The sequence below is a fragment of the Hippopotamus amphibius genome, chromosome 16, assembly GCF_030028045.1.
Source record: "Hippopotamus amphibius kiboko isolate mHipAmp2 chromosome 16, mHipAmp2.hap2, whole genome shotgun sequence".
NCBI lineage: Eukaryota > Metazoa > Chordata > Mammalia > Artiodactyla > Hippopotamidae > Hippopotamus > Hippopotamus amphibius.
Window position 1 is genome coordinate 18,774,209 of NC_080201.1, and position 22,221 is coordinate 18,796,429.

Below are 22,221 nucleotides of genomic sequence, written 5' to 3' on the forward strand. Positions count from 1 at the left end.
GGCATAAAAACAGACATGCAGAACAATGGAACAGAGTAGAGAGCCCAGAAATAAACCCACACCTACAGTCAAGTAATCTTTGATAAAGGAGACAAGAATATACAATGGGAAAAAGACAGTCTCTTTAGCAAGTGGTGCTGGGAAAGTTGGACAGCTGCATGTAAATCAATGAAGAGAACACACCCTCTCACTATACACAAAAATAAACTTTAAACGGCTTAAAGACTTAAAACATTCTGACATAAAGTGTACCTATGTTCTTAGGTCAGTCTCCCAAAGCAATAGAAATAAAAACAAAAATAAACAAATGGGACCTAATCAAACTTACAAGCTTTTGCATAGCAAATGAAACCATGAAAAAATGAAAAGACAACCTATGTAATGGGAGAAAATATTTGCAAACAATGTGAACGACGAGAGCTTAATTTCCAAAATATACAAACAGTTCATACAACTCAACAACAAAAACCAAACCCAATCCAAAAATGGGCAGAAAACCTAAATAGACATTTCTCCAAAGAAGAAACACTGATGACCAATATGCACATGAAAAGGTGCTCAGCATTGCTAAATTATTAGAGAAATGCAAATCAAAACTACGAGGTACCACCTCACACCAGTCAGAATGGCCATCATTAAAGTCTACAACTAACAAATGCTGGAGAGGGCATGGAGAAAAGGGAACCCTCCTACACAGTTGGTGGGAATGTAAGTTGGTGCAGCCACTGTGGAAAACAATATGGATGTTTCTCAGAAAACTAATCTATAAGGCTTCCCTGGTGGCACAGTGGTTAAGAATCCACCTGCCAATGCAGGGGACACGGGTTGGATCCCTGGGCCAGGAAGATCCCACATACCTCAGGAGTGACTAAGCCCGTGTGCCACAACTACTGAGCCTGTGCTCTAGAGCCTGTGAGCCACAACTACTGAAGCTCTCACGCCTAGAGCCTGTCCTCCACAACAAGAGAAGCCACTGCAACAACAGGCCCGTGCACCACAACGAGGAGTAGCTCCTGGTCGCCACAACTAGAGAAAGTCCATGCACAGCAATGAAGGCCACCTTCCCCCCAAAATACAAAAATTATTAAAAAAAAAAAAAACCTAAACTATATTTCAAAAAGATACATGCACCCCTATGTTCATAGCAGCACTATTTACAATAGCGAAGACATGGAAACCACCTAAATATCCATCAACAGATGAATGGATGAAGAAAATGTGGTACATATATACAATGGGATACTACTCAGCCATAAAAAAGAATGAAACAATGCCATTTGCAGCAACATGGAGACAAATACCATATGATACCAGTTATATATGGAATCTAAAACATGACATGAATGAACTTTTCTATGAAACAGAAACAGAATCACGGACATAGAGAACAGACTGATGGTGGTGGTTAACAAGGGAGGGGGCGATGGGGGAGGGATGGAGTGGGAGGTTGAGATTAGCAGATGTAAGCTTTTACATATAGAATGGATAAACAAGAAGGTCCCACTCTGTATAACACACAGAACTATATTCAATATCCTGTGATGAACCATAATGGAAAGGAATATTTAAAAAGAATGTATATATAACTGAATCAACACTGCTGTACAGCAGTAATGAACACATTATAAATCCTTCAATAAAAACCCCAAAAACCCTATAATTAGTGGCCAAAGCTTTCACCTAAAATGGGTTTGCCAAAGCAATCTGCCCAGAAACAGCCAAAAGCAGCAAGATGGTATTTCACTAATGTATAAACTTCCTAATACATCTCCTTTCCATCCTGCTTCCTAGGTGCTGACAAGCAGCTATGCTATCTAGGTCTCTATCCCCACAGCCTGGTGGTGGCACATCTGTCTCCCCTTTCAAATGAACTGCTCTAGGGCAGACTGGGCCCAGCTTTTCTCTGTTCGCCTGCACTTGGCAGAGCTCAATGTATTGATCCCAGCCCTCCTTGAGTTGAGATCTGGAGGCCAGAGCTTCCCATCAGGCCCTTCTCTAAACTCTGTGGCCCACCTGCTTTACCACAGGCAACCTGCTCTTCAGGTGGATCATGTGGGCTGGCTACATATACTCACCTCTCTACTCACACACACTTTTGGGGTGTTAAAACTTGCAGCAGGATGCACTCAATCTTCCATCATGTGCCAAGATCATCTCCCATTTGCTAGAGAGGAAGTGGTCATCCTGGAAATACAGCTTGTGTCTGAAAGGTGAGGAAGCCTGCACTGCCTGAGGCTACGCACACAGACCCCTCCTGGCCCCTCGTAAGGCAGGAATCACACAAGTCGGAGTGTTTGGAGCACTTGTTAATCCATTATTATTTATTAGCTGTACAACAGTAGATCCTCCTCCCCAGCTTTCAACCCCATTACATATTTTATTACAGGTCTCATGTTGGCGTCCTAAAATAATGAAAAATATCACACAGTACAGCTAAGTACAAAATGCTTCAACCTAGAGTCTGATAGCTAACTGATGGCTCTCTTAAAAGCAATAAAGAGAAGAAAAAAGTGTTTGAAATCAGCAAGACTGAGGCTCTCTAAAAAACACATTTTAAACATGTGACAGTTCATGTGCAAGAATCACTTTTTAGTTGGGTTTTGCTTCACATTATTATTTTTTGAAGATCCAAAGTTTAAATTACTGACCTAGTGAAATCTTCTGGCCCAGCTTTTAAGGGCTGCTGTGACCCACTCATAATCACTCATAACCTTCTGCTTTAACAGAGGATTTATAAAACATAAAGTTCAGCTACAAACAAAGCAAAGAAAATGTAGATGGAAAATCATAACTCAAAGTTAATTGTACAAGGTTCAAATGCTGGCTCCACGGGCTGGAAAGCACGATCTTCCATGTGGGTGTCCGTCACTAGCGGGCAGCAGTCTGGGTGCCGTTCTGCTACATGATTGTGATCCAATTCCTTGTCAACATTTACATACTACAGTCTGTGGTAACTTAATCTGCAAGTAATTAAAATGCTGGGTTTTCTTACACTGCACTTCTTTTCAACCTCTTAATTAATGGAAAAGATTAAAATGTAAAAAAAGTTATTTACAAGCTTGACCATACCAGAAACTTTGCCAAGAAAGAGGCAAAGTCTTCAGGACAGAAACTGATCGTAGCATGCCATACTACTGGTGTGCAGCTGACTCCAAGCAAAGGGAGTCAGGGAAAAGCAAAAGCCAAAACCAGTTTAAAAGTCTAAGTCCTTCCCAAGTCTGCATTTACAATTAAAAACTCTCCCGGGAAGAAGACCATAGAACTCTGGGAAACCCGGTGGTGGTTTCTGGAGTGGTTTACCATAGCAAGAGAGAGGGTTCAATGTCTCTGTTTCCATCTAAGAAAACCAGTTAGGCGTCAACACTGTCCTCAGCACTTCACAGTAAACCCTCAGGGACTCAGAACATTCCATGATTTGCTAACATCAAACAGCAAGTTCTAGTTAAATCACATTTTTCTAACATCATCTTTGAAGTTTTAGTTCTCAGTATGTTTGGTAAAATGATGCTTTTCCCAAAGCCAAAAGAAGAAAGAAGGGAGAAAAATTAAAATGCGGGCCGTTTAAACACAGCCCAGAGCAGTCCTGGCAACGAGCGAGGCCCCGCCATCACCGGTCCATCATGCTGAGGATCATCTCGGGCGTGAGGTCTCCGTTGGGGGCGTCTGTGGCAGCTGGCTGGGCTTCCTCTTCTTCCCCCTCCGCGGGCTCTGCGTCTGGCTCTTTTTTGACTTCAACTATAATGTTCTCAATTGCACCTGTATTCTGGTCTTCGACCTGAATGATGGCTGTTGCTGGCAAAGAAGAGCATGAACAAGACAAATGCTCCATTAAAGCCCCCAGGGATTGCAAGGGTCTTTTCAGACGCAACACTAAATGAACGTCAGCAACACAGGAAAGCCTTAGGTTTCAATAAAGAGGAAGTCAATCAAAAAAGACTCAATAACCTAAAATATAGCCATACACAAGGCCCCAATACTCTAGATACTATCAAAGAACAAAATGCTGACATTCCTCTTCACATGCTTCCCAAATTACATATTAAAAAACTTAGTTTTCCTTCATGTCATAAATTTAGGCTTCATAACAGTGTGTGTGAGATAGGCAAAAAATGCAGGTGGCGTAGGACTAGGAATACTTCAGAGTGTGGAATGTAGGTCCATTTTACAGATGACCCACCTATAGCAAAGAACCTGACATTTTTGAGTCCGAAGCTCTCCCAACACACAGGGCCCTCCCGCCAGTTTGTTTACTCAAATGTGTGTAGGCACAACAGTTTCCGGGATCTATACAGTCAACCACCCCTCTGTGATAAGACATCTGGACATGGGGTTCAGGGAGCATATTAAAAAAACAGATGAAACCCTGCATTTGTTAAAGAAAGAAAAAACACTGCCAGCTTTTAGGAGATTCATGAATAGAACAGAGACCTGAGCCACCCCGCCCCGCCATAAGGGCCATGTCCAGTACAGGACTGCTGCCCAACTGTCCTAAGTGGTATGAAGTAGAGAGCAAACATCTCCTCCATGTCCTCTCATAAATCCAGAGGCCGGCAATAGAATCCACAGGCCTGGCTTTATTAGGAGGGACAGTGTCAGCTGAGAAGTTGCTTTATTCCTCCATCCTTTAAAATTTGGTTCTTTTACATTCACTGCCAGCTGACTATGACCCCGGTTGTTTTGTAAAACCCTCCCACATTAACAGTACCCATCTTGTAGAACGTAAGTACCCTTCTACTCTGGACTTTCTCTTGCTGAAATTTAACAGGCCTCTAAAGACTTCCTCAGATGTTTCTCAGTAAAAACTAAAAAATTGCTTCCTGAGAGTTTGTTCCCATCGTGACCTTAATTTGTTCTCATGGCTCACTTCCCACCTACCCAAAGAACAAGGACCCGTCTGGCTTCCCCACGTTGTTAGGAGAGGACGCCAGGCTACTGAGCTGAGACAATCAACTTACGCTGGGTCTGTTTGGGCTGGTTGGTTCTGCCAGGGGGGCGTCCTCTCCGCTTCTTGGCAGGTGGTGGGGCTGGGGTCACAGGCTGAGGCTCTGGCTCGGGTTCAATCTCCACGGCGGGCTCCTCCTCATCCTCATTGTCATCCAGGTCTGGCTCAGCATTTTCTTCTCATGAAATCAGGAAGAAGAGGTGGTATGTCAAGGAGAAGAGTGGAGGAAGAAAAAATAACACAAAAAATAATCACACATTCTGTGAAGTCCAGTTACATATTTATTTCACCTTTAAAAGCCCATTTAAAAATGCTTTCATTGAAATTTTTGTTATCAGTGTTAACAGAGTAAACTGGTATTGATACGGAATTAATAAGCAAATCAACCTGAATACTATTATTCATATTTTATGTGGATTGGATATTACTTTTTTTCTTTCTGCTTTAGATATCAGAATATTGAGTTTCAAATTCTTAGAGGCAACTCCACCCTGTGCCAGTTATATAAACCCTTCCCCCCACCCCACAAGTGGTGTTCTAAGTTGAAAATGAAACAAATGTTTCCTCTACCTACTATACAAGGATAAAGCAGGACACTAAGCCTAAGACGGAGCCCTGAAAAGTGGTGGAAGGTGCGTGTTTGTATGAAGTTCTTGAAGCACTGTGAGGTCTTATTTACTAGGAAAAGCATAAGGCCAAGTTTTGGGACTTAATTCCCAGCTGTTTCAAACCCAATAGATCACTCTTAACTCCCTTACCTTCTCCCTAATGCCATTATTACATAAAAGGAGAGGGAACTATTGTAGAAAGAACACTGACAAGGAGAGCCTGATAATATGGTTTTAACTCTCAGATCTGCTAAGTGTGTGACCTGGGACAATGACCACACCGGACCTCAGTTTCCTTGTGTAATCTCTACAGCACTCCCGAGGATCACAAGGATCAAGATAATGCCTGAGTCATGCTCTGTAACTTACATTCTACTACATAATCACAGCTGCTTTTTTACACTGTACATCAGAGTTCAAAAATTCTCCATTATTCCATTCAGGAGTCATTAAATAAGAGGTATTACCCTCATTTTATGGAAATAGAAGCTAAGTGATTTGTAAGGCATAACTAATGACAGTTTGGGGCTGTTCTGCTGCCCGCACCTGTAGGCAACTGAAGAGCTCTTGCTACCCCTCCCCCATCGCCGTGGCACAAAACGTACCCTGCCTGCCTTCCTCCAAGAAACACAGGTTACAAGCACATTCTCTTTCTCTAGCACCAAATGTTTAAATTTGGAAATCTGTGGGTAAATGCCTGAACTTCAGGACAAAATGCCTTATTTGTCAAGTGATTGAAATCCTAAGTGAAAATGTGGGGGACGTACTGGTACATGGCAGAGTGTCAAGAATGACATGCTTTCCTGCTGAACTTATTCAAGCCCCCTATTGCCTAAGTTGGCCCAATGCCTAGAAAACTAAACAAATTCAGTCAGAATTGGGAGAAAAAGCACATAAAGAAGGTTAATAGGGTCAAAGGCTTACTGGCTTGGAGAGATTCTGGCAAAAAGCCTTGAAAATACCACTAGACTATGCTGGTCAATTTCTGCTGATTGCCAACAGGCAGAATTTCTGGGAGGGAACAAATACAACTGTGTGGCCTTCATCAGCCCAGACATTCTGGGATAAACAGACACTAGGTATGAGGCTCAAAACCAGACTGGGCTCTACAAACCAGCAGTGCAGAAGACAAAAAGAGGGACTGTAGAAACCTATTAGGAACCATCAATAAACTCTGCAGGTGAAAGACGCTTCTGGTAAAGTACAATTAAGAGAGCAGAGCTGGTCTTGTTGGGAGATGAACCACAGAAGTGAACAGGGCAGTACCATGAGAAAAAAGGGTACGGGACGATGTCTGTGGCAGTAGGAGGCTCTGCAACTAACGACAACTACAGGTATCCTGAAGCTCAAGGTTCTCTGTGGATCTCTGCTGGTACTTGAGGCCCTCTGACATTCCTTGGCATCTCCCAATAGTCTACTCAATTTCTCTGCCAAACAAAGGGATCCCACAAAATTCTCAGTAGAGAGTGATGTGCTTTTACAAAAGTTAAGCAAAGCGACATTTTAAAAGAGGCATTCACTTAAAACCCAGTTGACTGAAAATATCACTTAAAATAGATTTACCTCTAAAAAAGGCAGCAAAAAATAAATTACTCTTATGTTTAGATGAATATTCTCCCAGAAAAAGTTAAAGTTCTGAATAGAAAAGTGAAGGCTTTATTAGGATATGAAACAAAAGGGACTTTGTTATAGATTTAAATATAAAAAACCTAGTACTTTCATGAACAAACTTTATAATAAAACCAATAAAGTGACATAAGTTTTCTAATACATTCAGTTTTCAGAAATTTCGTTTCCTTCCCCTACTATTTCTACTGACAAACAATGCAGAAGAAAAAGGAGAACTCCTTAGAAATACACGTGGCATCATCTATAAATGCAGTCCCCAAAACAAAACCCCTCTACATCCTTTTCCACAAAAACCTTAAATCTTTAAGTCACAGATGTGCCTTCTCAACTGGGTGCCAGCAGCCCAAGCATCCACATTATAAAACCTAACACTTTGGAATAAGTTTGTATAATCAAATGTGACTCCTACATTACCAACACTCTTGTTCTCCACCCCCCTTCATGAGTCTAGCACCTCAATGTATATACCTTCTGTCTGGATTCCATGACTAACACCCCAAAGAACATCAATGGTAGGAACACAGGCAAAGTTTTAAATTATAAATGGAGAGATGAAGGTAGGAAGAGAAAGGCTGACCTTCAAGGATTGGATCAACATAACTCAAGGCTAGGCTTGACACAGGCAGTCAAACCAGAAGTTGGTCGGGATGCTTAAGCAACCTTCTTCATGTCCATTAGATTCATTGCTCAAATCTAGACCAGCTTCCTAAATGTAAAAGCTATGAACATAGAAAAGAAACTCTGCTGGCCTTAGAATATCACTAATCTGCGTAAACTGAGTAAAGATATTAATTTTGCTTCGGCTTTAACTGAACATAACATATAATATCTTACCAAGCAATGCAATGCCATGAGAAAAATAAAAAAGAAAAGAAAATTTGCTCCAGGAATAAACTAACTGCTGTTGTAAATATATACACACATCAGGAAGATTAGAGGTTTAAAGGAAGTATGAGACACTGGCCTATCGCTGTATCCCAGTATGTCCATATGTAAATACACTGGAAACTGCACTGAAACCTGCCATGTGTAACTAACTCAAGAAACAAGTCATTTACCACTGTCAGAGGAGTCTTCCTTTTTAGAGCGCATCTTTCTTTTTCTTCCACGTTTACTCTTCTTCGTTTCTCCTCCATTTTCCCCTTCTACACCATCTGGACCAGCACAATTATCAGCATGCCTTGCCATGGTATTCTAACAAAAGGAACAAAACCGTCTTTCACGTTACTAAAAAAGCTAAGATTAACATTGGAAGTTCTCTTTTAGTTTAATTTAAAAAAAGCTTGATGGGGGGGATCCATATTAAGTCTCAATGTTCTAATATTTGCTAAGTGTGTCCTGAACACACACTCCCCATTCAGGGGAAATGGTCTCCATCTGGAGGGTGCAGGGAGAGAGAGAAGGGTGGGTGAGAGTTGTTCAGAACATGAGTTGTTCAGAACATGAGGTTGGGTCCTGTGAGCAAAGGAGAATCAGACCAAACTCCCTGTCCTGTGCAGACCTAACAGGGCCCTAAGCAAAGATCCAGGACAGAGCTGTTAAAAACTACAGAGTTCCTGGGACTGCCCTACTGATCCAGTGGCTGAGATTCTGCACTCCCAATGCAGGGGGCCCGGGTTCAATCCCTGGTCAGGGAACTAGATCCCTCATGCCGCAACTAAAAAAAAGATCCCATGTGCTGCAACAAAGATCTCGCACGCCGCAACTAAGACCCGGTGCCACCAAATAAATAAAAACTGCCCTGCTTTTGCACTGGAAGCTCAAGAACATGGTATCAAGAACTATATGAGAGAAAGTAAAATTCTGACTCTTACCCGGCGTGTAAATGTTTTCCCACACTTAGAACAGACGAAGGCCGCGGGGACAAAATTGGGGTCGTGATAGCGTTTGAAGTGCATGTCGAGGAGCTGCTTCTGGCGGAAGGTCTTGTCGCAGTGGCTGCAGGCATAAGGCTTCTCCCCAGTGTGGGTGCGCTTGTGCATGATCATGTGCCTCTCCTGAAAAAAAGTGTTTGGGGGGGGGGGGTGTCCCAGAGCCTGCTGTAGGGCTGCCACCCCAGCCACCACCTGTGTGTGCGTACCCGACAAGACCTTTCTCTCCCAAGGGTCTAGGCTCAAAACTGCTTATTGAGAGGATAAAGTTAACCACATTGGGTAGAAAACGGATTCCCAAAACCCTAGCACAGATACGCTCACTCCTGCTGGGCTGCTTCTGCATGTTACTCCCAAGCATCAGGCCCCAGGACCAGATTCTTCCCTTCTCTAAAGTCCTGGACTTACTTCCCATGGCTTCGAGAAAAGCTAGTAGACTGCCTGAAGCAGGTGGAGGGTAGGGGAAGGTGTGACTGAATACAACTGTCAGCTGGAACCAGACATGATACAGTGGAGAAGTAGGACCTTTGGTGACATCTCATAAACCACAGTTTGAAAATATTATCCTTAAAAATAGTCACCATACAAAGTATATAAAAACCCTCTGATAAAACCGAACATTGATGGGACATCAACCATTTTCTAACTATGAAGGGCTCTACCTGTCTGCAAGCGTAATCACACTGATCACACTTAAAGCGCTTTTCGTTCTTGTGTGACTTCTGGTGCTGGATGAGGGCATAGCGCTCATGAAACACAGCATCGCAGTATCGGCATTTCTTGCCCTGCTCAATGTAGGAATGCTGCTTTCGCAAGTGGACACCTGAAAGCAAAATACAAAGCCCAGTCCAACTTGTGAGACAAACAAGCATTTCAAAGAGTTAAGAATACATTTCTTTCGGCCTCTTGAAATAATTACTCTGGCTGCTATACAGGAAATGAATAAAAGGAGTAACAACAGACATGGGGAGACTAGTTGAGATGCTGAAACTGGATAGGTGAGGGAAGGTGATGGTCTGGACAAAGGAGATGGCAGTGGGTATCGAGGGAAGGGGAAGAACTGATGAGAGACCTAAGAAGTTGAATCAACAGGACTGAGTGACTGACTAGGGAGTGAGGAAGAGAAAAGTGGGTATCAGGAATGACTGCCAGGTTTCTGGCTTGGAAAACTGAGCAGGTGGTGGGGCCATTTACTGAGACAAGGAATAGTGGGACAGGGCTGAAGCCCAAGCTGTGTGTTTGTCTTTGGGGCGAGGGGACAAAGGGGTTTTAGATCTTCAGTTTTGGACATGTTGAAGTTGAAATGCCAATGACAGCAAGTAGGGATGGGGATGGCAAGCAATAGATGGTTATATAAGCTTAACTCAAAGGACAGATTTGGAGTAGGATATGAGTGAGACCATGAGAACTGATGAAACCACTAAGGCAAAGAAAGAAAAGAATATGGGTCATGCCTTAAGAAACCTAACAGTTAAGGCCAGTGAGAGGAAAAAGGGTTAAAACAAGAGAAGGCTGAGAAGGAACAGTCAGAGAAAGCAGAAGAAAACCAACAGGATGTAGTGCCGTGTAAGCCGAAGGAAGACAGTGTTTTAAGGAGGAGGGTGCAACCCGCTATGAAGAACGATGCTAAGAGCTCAAGGCAGATGGGGAGTTGAATGTTCCCTACATTCTTAAATGTGGGGTCACTGGTGATCTTAGCCAGAGTCACTTTACAGAGTGATGGGATATAAGCCAGATGAGAATGAAACTAGAAGCTGAGGAAGAGAGCACTGTGAGAGATACAACTCTTCATGAGCACTGGCTAGGAAGGAAAAATAAGAGTTAAATATAGAAGGGAAAGACTTTTTTTGTTTTTTTAAGCCAGGAGAGATATAAGCACATTTAGAGCTGAGGGGAAAGATTAAGGAATGAGAACATGAAAATGAAGGTAAAGACGCAACACCTGACCATGCAACAAAAACACAGGAGAGTGGGATCCAGGCAAAGGCAAAGGGACAGGCCACAGACAAGAAGAGTGACGCACACTCCCTAGCAGCAGAGGGGGAAAGAGGATAAATGCAGGTAGGTTTACACATCTGATAACAGGAAATTTGAAGTTTCAACCTGTTGCCTTTATTTTTTTGTGAAGCAGGAAAAGATGGTACATACTGAGACCAGGGAGGCAAAGAGAAAAAGAAGGAAGATTAGAGGTTAAAGTTAAAAACGATTTACCCTACTCTCTCATGGTACCTCCCACATAGCAGGCACCCAAACATCAGTGGAATGAATGAATGACCAAACTCACTGAGGAGAATGGGAACATAACTAATGAGGACAAACAGATTATTCAGGAGCCCAGCTGCATTTGGGATCATGAATTTATGGTGCTACCAATCTGCTCAATCAAGATGATACCACATCAAATTTAAAGAGGGCCAATTCTGGGGAATGGAAATAAGATAAAGGAAAGGATGGCTCGCTTTTAACTCTCTACACATGTTCCCTACATGAAGGCCTTTTATACACACGTAAAATTATTTCAAATAATTTTTAGGCCTCAACTTTCCCCTCCTGGTCCTCAGATAGAGACCTGACAGTTAATATAAAAGAGTTTCTTTCATATGTTCTCATTAACTACTTACAATAATCATTCTGTAAGGCTGGAATTATTCTTATGTATCAGTTAAAAACTTAAAGCAGTATTTAGAAGTGAGTCTTGACTCTAGTAGGTCTGTGTCCAAAGCCCTTGCTTTCCTGTGTCCCAAAGTGAGGAATCTTAATTACTGCATACTAGTGTGAAATCAAACTTGCTTTAAAGAGGGAACACATACTTGTTTGGGTATGGTTTTGGGAGATTATTATTAGACAGCTCCTAGGCAATTAAGTGCCTCATAAAGAGCTCATTACGTAGGGTCTAAGAGATATCATGCAGGTATAAAACACTTAAGGTTTTTATTTGCATCATGAAAGTGAATAACTTAAAAACAAAAAATCTGAACAATCCCAAAAGTGGCCTAACAGCTCACACACTGCCATGAGATATTACTGATTTAGGTTTTAGTGTTTATACAGTAAGAACAGTAAAACTCATTTACCTGAGGACAGTACCTCTTAAATTTTTCTAACAAAGTCCTCTCAACAGCAAAGTACGATGAACACATGACCCACTGGATCTATGTGGAATCCAAAGCACTCTACTTCAAGCTCACAGTTTCGTCTTAAAAACATACATCAGGGCTTCCCTGGTGGTGCAGCGGTTAAGAATCTGCCTGCCAATGCAGGGTGCATGGGTTTGATCCCTGGGCTGGGAAGATCTCACATGCCGTGGAGCAACTAAGCCCACGTGCCACAACTGAGCCTGCGCTCTAGAGCCCGAGAGCCACAACTACTAAAGCCCGCGAGCCTAGAGCCTGTGCTTCACGACAAAGAGTAGCCCCCACTTGCTTCAACTAGAGAAAGCCCACGCGCAGCAAAGAAGACCCAACGCAGCCAAAATAAATAAAAAATCAATCATTCAAAAAAAAAAAGTACGTCAGTCTGCATTTTGTTCAATATAGTCATATTAATGTAAAAAATGTTTTAAGATACCAGCTCAACTGTATAACTTAACTTTACTCAAAACCTTCTGAGTATAACCAATGCAGCAGAAAGACAGGCCAAGTTTATGCTGTGGCTTGGTATGCTACTGATACGATCTGGGTACTTATGTACTCCCCAGTGTGAGAAAGAGCTCTAGAGGGTTTGAGAGGACTCAAGTCCAGCTTTGCCACTCATAAGCTGTGTTGTGCAGCTTTGGTGAAGACACCTGTTCATCACCTATAAACCTAGAATAAATAAGCTTTGATGGCTTCATATTGTTGTTGTAAAGATCAAATGAGTAAAAAAGTAAAATAAAACACAACCAGTAAAGTACAATTCACCTAAATGTATGTTATTATTATTATTATTCAGGAAGCAATGCATTTTGGACAGAGAACAGACTGGGGCATTATTTTTATCTCTTTTAAATAAGAAAAATGGGGACTTCCCTGGTGGTCCAGTGGGTAAGACTCTGAGCTCCCAATGCAGGGGGCCAGGATTCAATCCCTAGTCAGGGAGCTAGATCCCACATGCGTGCCGCAACTAAGAAGTCTGCATGCCACAACAAAGATCCCACGTGCCACAACTAAGACCTGGTGGCACAGCCAAAATAAATAAGTAAATAAATAAATATTAAATAAGAAAAACAAAGGGAGAAATCCAGGAGACCTTATCTTTAAGAATATGGGTCATACTACAACTAAACTCTGCCTTGATATAGACCCTAGCTTAATTATGCACAGAAATATAGCTATCACCAAACCAATAAAACAGTCCAATTACCTAGAGAAAGTACAAATATTCTGAAAAAAACCTGAAGTGGACTGACCTTAGTTTGAATCATACTATGTCACTTCCCTATTTGGAAACTTTAACATTACCAATGAAGGCTACTAATTAAAAATATACTGTTTTCTCTCATTACAGCTGCCATTAATTTACAGATGAGCTATAGTCAGGAAAGAATCTTGTAGCCTAGCTTCAGTAAGAGAAAGAAGAAACAGAAAAAAACAGCATCTAAGCAATGACTTTTATTAAAAGCAGGCCACTCACATACACAAAACTTACATGAGTCAGAAAAGGAAGGAATTTGTGATCTTCCTTATTTTTACAAATTTGTCAAAATATATTTTTCATTTGCCACTAGTTAATTTACTTACCCAAATCACTTTTTCGGGCTATGACAGTGTCACAGTGGGGACAGTGAAATTTGGCCACATTTTCTGTGTGCTTCTGTAAAATGTGCATCTTCATGGTACCACTTTGGGTAAACCGTGCATGACAAATATAACATTCATAAGGTTTTTCCCCTTAAAAGGAAATACAGAATGAACAAATTACATGAAATGACTAAATACTATCATTTAATTGGAGGGTAATCCAGGTGGCAGATGTGCTAAGCCACAGAGAACCTACAGTTCTTAACTCAGGAAGGATGAGGCTCAGGCCCACTGCCTGGCTCATGCCTATCTTCAGAGATGGAACAGCAGTCCCAAACTGTGGCCACCACCTCTGCTCTGCCCAGCTCTGCCACGGAGTCCTTCACATCAGTAAGAATAGTTCCTACAGCTGTACTTACCTTTGGGGGAGAGCAGACAGGATGACAGGAGGACCTGCAAGTTTTTCTTTTCAGGAAAAGGTAGTACTTCAGGAAACTGACAAGTTGGGTTAGGTAACCTACCCACACTTCTTCTAACAGTAAATACTTTCCATTCTCCAATGTATATTCAGAGCAATGAATTCCGACGACATGCCAGAGAAGCATTTGTCAATTATATACTACTCTCATGCCAGCTTCCATTCAGGTAACTAACAGAGGCATGTGGTGGTTCACAGGGTCCCATGGGATCCACTAAAAAGCTGTTCATTAATACGAGGAAGGGAGAAGTCCTACCTGAATGAGTTCTCATGTGCCTTTTCAGCTTGTATGTGTCCCTGCTGGCATAACTGCACAAGCTGCACTGGAAAGGACGCTCTCCAGTGTGAGAGCGAATGTGACGTTTTAATTTGCTGACCTGAAACACAAAAGTAACCAAAGCTCTTAAACTTCTGTTAACACAGATTGTGAAGTGAACACTGTGGGTCAGGCACAAAAGCTTAGTTTTTGCACACTGCAGTTCATAATACAGAAAAAGTCTAAAAGATAGTATTTCTTCCTCATTATTTGTAATCACTGCTTCTCAAATCCCTATCATAATCCAAGGGAAGAGGGTAAAATGGATAGAGGCACAGATGAGTCAAGATGGGCTATTATTAACTGTTAGGCTGGGTGACAGATACATGCGGGTGTATTATGCTACTCTACTTCCATGTATGTTTAAAACTTTTCATAATAGTTTTGAAATAACCCATACTTATTTGTGGATCAATCTTCTGACAAATTTTGAATCCAAGTTAATAAGTACATTTTAATTCCCCTCAGTCTCTCTTCCTATCATCAGCACTTCCCAGACAGGCCAGGCACCAGGAGCCTCTGCTTTCCTCACTATGGACTTATGATTTTCACCTTCTATTGGGTATCTTTCCAACAAAACAGTGACTTTCAAACTTGACTCTAAGAAGCGCTTTGAACACTAATATTTCATTTGAGAATTTTAAAAAGTGTTCTAATTTTTACACTAAAATCCCCCTGTACTTCTAAGTGCTACATAGTAAAATTTCATACTCTGTAAGGCTAAAGAATGGTCCCAACAGCATTACTGAATAATTCTCTTTCCAAGACTTGCCTATTTATCACATATTAAATTCCTATATACACAAGGATCTATTCTTTTTCAACAAACTATTTATTTATGCCTGCTCCAATAACACACTGTCTTCATTTTCCACAGTTTTACAACAGCCAATAGCACATGCCCCTCATTCTCTTTTCAAGATTTTCTTAGTCATTCATATTTACTCTTCCAGTAGAAACTTAGAATCAACTTGAAATGTATATTAACGTCCTTTGGAAATTTCTGAGATGTTTCCTTCTTACAGGTAGGTATCAGATGTTTTTTTGCTGTTCAGTTTATCCCTAGGTGGTTTTATTGCTGTTAAGACTTTGAACCTGTTTCCTACTACTGATATTATATAAAATAAGTCATTGATTCCCGTGTATTTATCTTGGATCTGACCACCCACCTGAACTCTTACTGCTCTAGGTTTTTCAGCCCATACTCTAGGACTTTCTATGTACGCAAATATGTTTGCAAGAAATGACAGTTTTGTCTTCCCATTTACAATTCATTTCTTATTTTGTACTATTAGCTAGGATTTCCAATACAATGTTGAAATCTTAACAGTGAGAATGTATGTCTTGTTTCAAATTTTAATGGGAATACTTCCAGTGTTTCAGAGTTAATTAGGCTGTGTTTACTCTAGGTTTCCAGAATATACTCCTTTATAATGAAGATATTTTCTTCTACTCTTGACTTGCTAGAACTTTAAACAGTAAAAATTAGTATTAAATTTTATAATTTTCCCATAATCTCTAGAAATGATTGTATGGTTTTTCTTTAACCTCTCAATGTAGTACACACCAATAATTTCCTAATGTTGAATTATTCTTGCGTTTTAGATACACTCTATTTAGTAATCACTTATTTTTATGTATGTGTGTATGTATGCATGCTGTGTTGGGTCTTCGTTGCTGTGCACGGGCTTTCTCTAGTTGCGGCAAGTGGGGGCTACTCTTAGTTGCAGTGCACGGGCTTCAGTAGTTGCAGCACGGGGGCTCAGTAGTTGTGGCTCGTGGGCTCTAGAGTACAGGCTCAGTAGTTGTGGCACATGGGCTTAGCTTCTCTGCGGCATGTGGGATCTTCCCGGACTGGGGATCGAACCCGTGTCCCCTGTATTGGCAGGCAGATTCTTAATCATTGCGCCACCAGGGAAGTCCCAGTAATCACCTATTTTAAAAATCTATTATTATATTTGGTTTGTTAATTTATTTAGAATTTTGGCTTTCCTGCAAAAAAAAAAGATACAGTTTTCTTTTTTGAAGTATCCTTATCCAGTTTTGGTAACAGGGTAGCCACAAATAATAAAGGTGATAGATAACATTTTACTTTAAAAAAAAATATTATTATTATTATTTATTTATTTATTTGGCTGCCAGGTCTTAGCTGTGGCATGCAAGATCTTTTAGTTGCAGCATGCAGGGTCTTTAGTTGCGGCATGTGGGATCTAGTTCCCTGACCAGGGATCGAACCCGGCCCCCTGCACTGGAAGCACAGAGTCTTAGACACTGGACCACCAGGGAAGTCCCTAAAATCTTCCTTTTTAAAATGCTCTTGGTATAGTTACTCATTTCTTTGAAGTTTGCTAGAACTTGCCTGCAATAAGATGTGGATTAGTGCTCTTTTTTAAATGGGTAAACCTTTCATACTCAATACAGGTTTCTTTTTGGTGGTGGGGAGGGGGAGTGTGAGTTTTACTAATCTAGTAAGTTTTCTATCGCATATTAAGTCAGTACAAGGACAGTTTATATCCTCATACTGGAATCATGATCTTCTTAATCGAGGAACCAACAAGGAGCTGAACACTCACTTCTACACTGGCATAATCGCACATGGAACACTTAAATGGCTTCTCATGGGTGTGTTTGTAACGACGATGCCGCACCAATTCTCCACTAGTCACAAAGGCCATGTCACAGTCTGGGCACTTGTGAGGACGAGTACCTATAGAAAAGAGGGTGTAACAGGAAGACAAGATCAAGGGCACAGTTAATTACAGAGTTCAATGTGTGACCCAACTGCTGCACTAGGCTAGACCCTGGTCATCTCATCAACCCTGCCTGAGAGTAGCTCCAAAAGCTATGAGTAAGCCCAGCTGACTAAAACACTAACCCCAAAATATTAGAAACACATACCAAACATTTAGTTTCTCTTAATTACCCATTTGAGTCTGCTGCCTTTGAATAAAAAATATTTTTATCCCTATTTTGTGAATATGCTGATCACTATGGATTAAAGGTTAACAGGAACACCATTCTGTTTCTATCCTTCTAAAAAATATGGAACATTTTTTAAACCTTAATGTTTTATCAAGTGCAGGTCACAGAATTAATAGTTATTTGATTCAAGATCCTTTTACACATCTAATCTTACTGTATTATGATTATACACATACGGTCATTGGGCTGTCCATATTGACTCACTTTAAAAAAAACATACAAATATAATAATGTTTTCTATATAAATTTGGTTTGATAAGGATTTCTAGAGATTTATAAAAGGCTTTATAAAGTAGTACTGCCTTTTATGATGTTAGGTGATTTAAACAGATCATTTTTGAACATTCATATCTAATATTCTGTAATCTGAATGTCAAATTATGGAATATTTAAATATTTTTATGAACTAATAATATACTCTCTATATTTGTTTTGTTTTTTTCTTTCACTGAGATAATCTTACTGTTTTTAATATGTCTTCCCATAGTAGCCCCACAACATAACATTACTTTAGAAGATCTCCTCTAGCCACTTTATATTCATAACACTGCATTGGAAATATCATGCCTAGGTAATAATGACAATAAGGAGATAAAGCTGACAGCAGAACACAGTGCTGTTTTCATAGGTTATTATTTAGAAACTAGGGACCATCTGTAATTGTGGGCTGCTGGTAAGGGGTGAACAGAATGACAACCTCAAACACCAAAATCAAAGGCAGGCTACCTTTGAGAATGGAATTAGGAAGAGTTACAATGTAATGAATGGGACCAACCATCTGCAGAAATGACTCTCCCAGAGATTGAGAAAACACTGGAGAGGGAAATGTGACTGGATATGATAGTAACTAGAAAATTTCAAAGAATGTTCATTTGCTCAATTTGCTTCTTTAGTACCACTGAGGATTAAGACTGAAGGACAGAGTTCTTATCTATGAAAAATGTACAGTCTGCTGGTACAAACAGGGAAGTAAAACAACCATTAACAAGAGAAGGAAAGCAACATCCATTTCTATTAGGACGAGGTAAAATGAAAACAAAGAATTTCCAATGTTTACATCTACTATTATCTAGGGGAGAGAAAAAGGCCTGCCTCTGGTAGACATAAGCATGGCAATTAGGAAAGAAGTGGACACTGCATTTGGACAGCGGTTTTCATCGGGTTGTACCACATGACTGCCTATGTCCCTCTGCTCAAGGTCCATGCTCACCAAGTCACCCTTCAACTGCTACAGCATCTTGGCATAGGCAAGGGAGCCCCCTAGAATGCAATAGGACTGAATCTAGAAAATAAAAAGGTGTATTTCTCACTGTAAGCTGATTTTCTGATATGTAGCTGACTTTTGCGGGTTGGTTAGTATGAATTAGTCCTGCCAAATCATTCTGAATAGCCAGACAGACTGAATTTTTTATTTTCAAAGCTGAGGACTAGACCATGACATGCAGTGCCCACATCTAGGCACTCCCATTCTGGCAAGTCCTATAATGGGGCCAGCTGCTTTAATTTAGTCATATGCCCTTTTCCTAGGGTTTTCAAACTACCAAATAAAACATATTATCATCATCAAGTGTCTGGGTAGAAACTAGAGTTGGTGAAAAGTGGCCAAGTCACATTAGCAAATATACTAATGCACAACATACTGCTCATAGGCCAACCCCTTACTTGATCACATCCATCATACAACAAGCACATCAAATAAAAAATAAGTCATCATATAAAATGAGGCAAAGAATCTGGATAGAGGAAAGCTATTCTGCATGAAGAACTAGGTGAGAGAAGTTTCTATTAGCCCTTGCAGCCAAATGCCAAGACCAAAAGTGTAAAGAGCCCAGAAGAGAATCTAAAGAGAACTTTACTCTCGTTTCCCACAGCCTGTCCACTTTAGTGACCCCAGAACCTGACGACAGCCAACATGAAGCTAATATTAGAATATTGGGGGGATTTCCCTGGTGGTACAGTGGTTAAGAATCTGCCTGCCAATGCAGAAGACACAGGTTTGATCCCTGGTCCAGGAAGATCTCACATGCCTCGGAGCAACTAAGCTGGTGCACCACAACTACTGAGCCCACAGGCCGCAACTACTGAAGCCCATGCACCTAGAACCCGTGCTCAACAAGAGAAGCCACCGCACTGAGAAGCCCACACACCACAGCAACCCCCACTCACCACAACTAGAGAAAGCCTGCACACAGCAATGAAGACCCAACGCAGCCAAATTAATTAATTAATTTAAAAAAGATTGGGGATAAAATGAAACAAAAGAAGACCTGAATTAAAAAAAAGAAAGAAAGATTATTGGGACTTCCCTGGTGGTCCAGTGGCAAAGAATGTGCCTTCCAATGCAGGGGACGCAGGTTCTACCGCTGGTCAGGGAACTAAGATCCCACATGCTGTGGGGCTACTGACTCAACCAGAGAGTCCACATGCTGCAAACTACAGAGCCCATGCACTCTCAAGACCACGCACCACAACTAGAGAGAAGCCCAAGTGCTGCAACTAAGACCCCACACAGCCAAAAATTAAAAAATATAAAAAAATTAAAAAAAAAAGAGTATTAAGCATGTGCGGACCATGAATGAATAAAAGTCTGAATTGCTGTAATGGTTCCTTAAATTTTTTATTCTGGGATTATGAATTATCCTCTTCGAGGTAAAACAACCAGCAACCATGTTTTTAACAAAGGTAGGATTTCATTTCTATTTCTAATGTTCTTCCTCATAATGCCTGGCAATTATTACTGGGATTTAGGGGGGGTTAGTTTTTGTTATTGTTGTTAAAACCTTAGCAACACAATGGTGATACCTTTGGGAAATATTATAGAGTAACTACGACAGAAAATCTTTTTCTGAATCACTATCCTTATATAATTCGGATTATTTACCACTAAATTTTCTTTACATTTGCCTATAAGTAAGTCCATCTGCTCACAATAAGTCAAGATTACAAAGAGGGTACCATAAGAAAGAACAAAAAAATCTTCCCACTCTTATTCCCACTGGAATCAGCTTAGATGATGTTAAAACCCAAGTTTAAACCTTTGTTATGCTGTAGCCCCCAACATTCTTATCCAGCACCTACCTGTGTGTGTATTAAGGTGATTCCTCAGAAGGGTGACTGTTCTGAATGCCCTGCCACAGAGATGGCACTTGTGTGGTCTCTCGTCAGTGTGACTTTTCATGTGCCGATCCAAATTTGAACGCCGTGGACATGTGTAACTGCAAAGCTCACACTGGAATGTCTTCTTTACACCTATATACAAAATAAAACACTTACTTGTTGCAGAATTTCATAGTGTTAAGATTAATCCTAATCTTAAACTTCCACGAATATATTTCATTAGCCTTTTTAACTAAAGCCGACTAAATCATATTGACTCATAATTATCTCTTGCCATGAGTAGGTTTACTTCTTTCTCTTCAGGACTTAAAAAGTACTCAATCTGGAAAAACTTCTTTTCGACTGGCTAAAAAGACTGGTGCCTGTATCACAATCTTTAAAATAAATCCATTTAATGTAAAATAACCTGCATATGCAGTTATATGCTTTATCCCAAAATGGTTTTATGAGAGTATAATGGATAAATTCATTTTACCTTTCTTTTTAATTTTTGTTGGTTTTGGAGGCTTCATGTTACCAACCACTTTCTCTGCATTAACCTCTGACAGCAGACCCTCCTGTTGCTCTTCCTCAAAATCGTAGACAGACACATCTACATCTTTGCCCTCCTCTGTGTAACGCAGTTTGCTCTTTTTGGTTTTCTTTGTTTTTTTGGCTGGTGGTTGATAGTCTGGGTCTTTTTGCCAACTAGGATCTTCCTGAGGTGGAAGTTCTCCTTGCTCTAGTGTCTCCACCTCTCCATTGGCCCCCACTTTTACCACTTGAAACCCTTCAGGCAAAGGTAAGGTGTGACATATCATGGGTTCACTTTCTGCAAGGCCCTCTTTAGACACTTCATTTTCATAAGCCCCCTGAAGTTCTTCTACTGAAGTGGTAGCAACAGGTACAGTCACAGGAACGGGTACTTGCACAAGCTGAAGTTCTCCTATGTTTATAGGTTGTTCCTCCATATTTACAACCTGCAAGGTTATAATCTGGGTATCATCCACAGCAGCCTCTGCTTCTGGAGCAACTGCACCCTCCATTACTTCAGTCTTCATCTGAAGAAGGGTAGGATCCAGCTGTTCCATCATTACCATCTGCACACTGCTATTGACATCCTGGACCACCTCACCCCCATCAGTCTGGTTCTGGGGTAGGTGGCAAGCGTCCTCTTCCTGGCCCCCTTCCCGGCGTCTCTGGTAAGTCTTTCTCTCCTTTCCTTTAATGAAAGTTTCAGACTCTTCCACAATGGCTTCAACCGCCTCACCTTCCATTTCCCCTTCCTTTATTAAGGGAGAACACAAATTGTTATTTAAAATAAAATTTGTCTAAATGAAAACATATACATTTTAAAACAAAAGAGACCCCTGATGAATGAATTAGGCATCAATGGCAGTTAACATTACAAAAAGACACAACAGATATTATGTACCTCCTGATGGAAGACTGGAATACCACCTATGAAGCAGCCTTGTCAAACAAAACAAAAAAATCTGAAACGAATCAAGCCTCTAGATCCAACTACCAATTAACAGGAACTGGTGAAAGATGATGTTAAATCACACTACAGGGATGAAA

The 22,221-nt window shown here is 40.8% G+C and overlaps 1 protein-coding gene across 9 annotated transcripts in view; it reads right to left on the reverse strand.

Moving 5' to 3' along the window:
* Positions 1–2,288: 2,288 nt before the first annotated feature.
* CTCF (CCCTC-binding factor) overlaps positions 2,289–22,221 on the reverse strand; it is a 46,084-nt gene continuing 26,151 nt past the window's right edge. For 5 of the 9 annotated variants that reach the window (XM_057710603.1, XM_057710602.1, XM_057710606.1 and 2 more), the window contains 10 exons: positions 21,137–21,926; positions 20,623–20,793; positions 17,136–17,269; positions 14,503–14,623; positions 13,769–13,918; positions 9,713–9,873; positions 8,994–9,176; positions 8,238–8,373; positions 4,956–5,120; positions 2,289–3,792 (listed from right to left, as the gene is read on the reverse strand). In XM_057710603.1, the coding sequence (XP_057566586.1) occupies positions 3,608–3,792; positions 4,956–5,120; positions 8,238–8,373; positions 8,994–9,176; positions 9,713–9,873; positions 13,769–13,918; positions 14,503–14,623; positions 17,136–17,269; positions 20,623–20,793; positions 21,137–21,917 (2,187 nt within the window). In that variant the 5' untranslated portion in view covers positions 21,918–21,926 and the 3' untranslated portion in view covers positions 2,289–3,607. The remainder of the gene's footprint in view (positions 3,793–4,955; positions 5,121–8,237; positions 8,374–8,993; positions 9,177–9,712; positions 9,874–13,768; positions 13,919–14,502; positions 14,624–17,135; positions 17,270–20,622; positions 20,794–21,136; positions 21,927–22,221) is intronic. The other 4 variants (XM_057710609.1, XM_057710608.1, XM_057710610.1 and 1 more) reach the window with 3 other exon arrangements.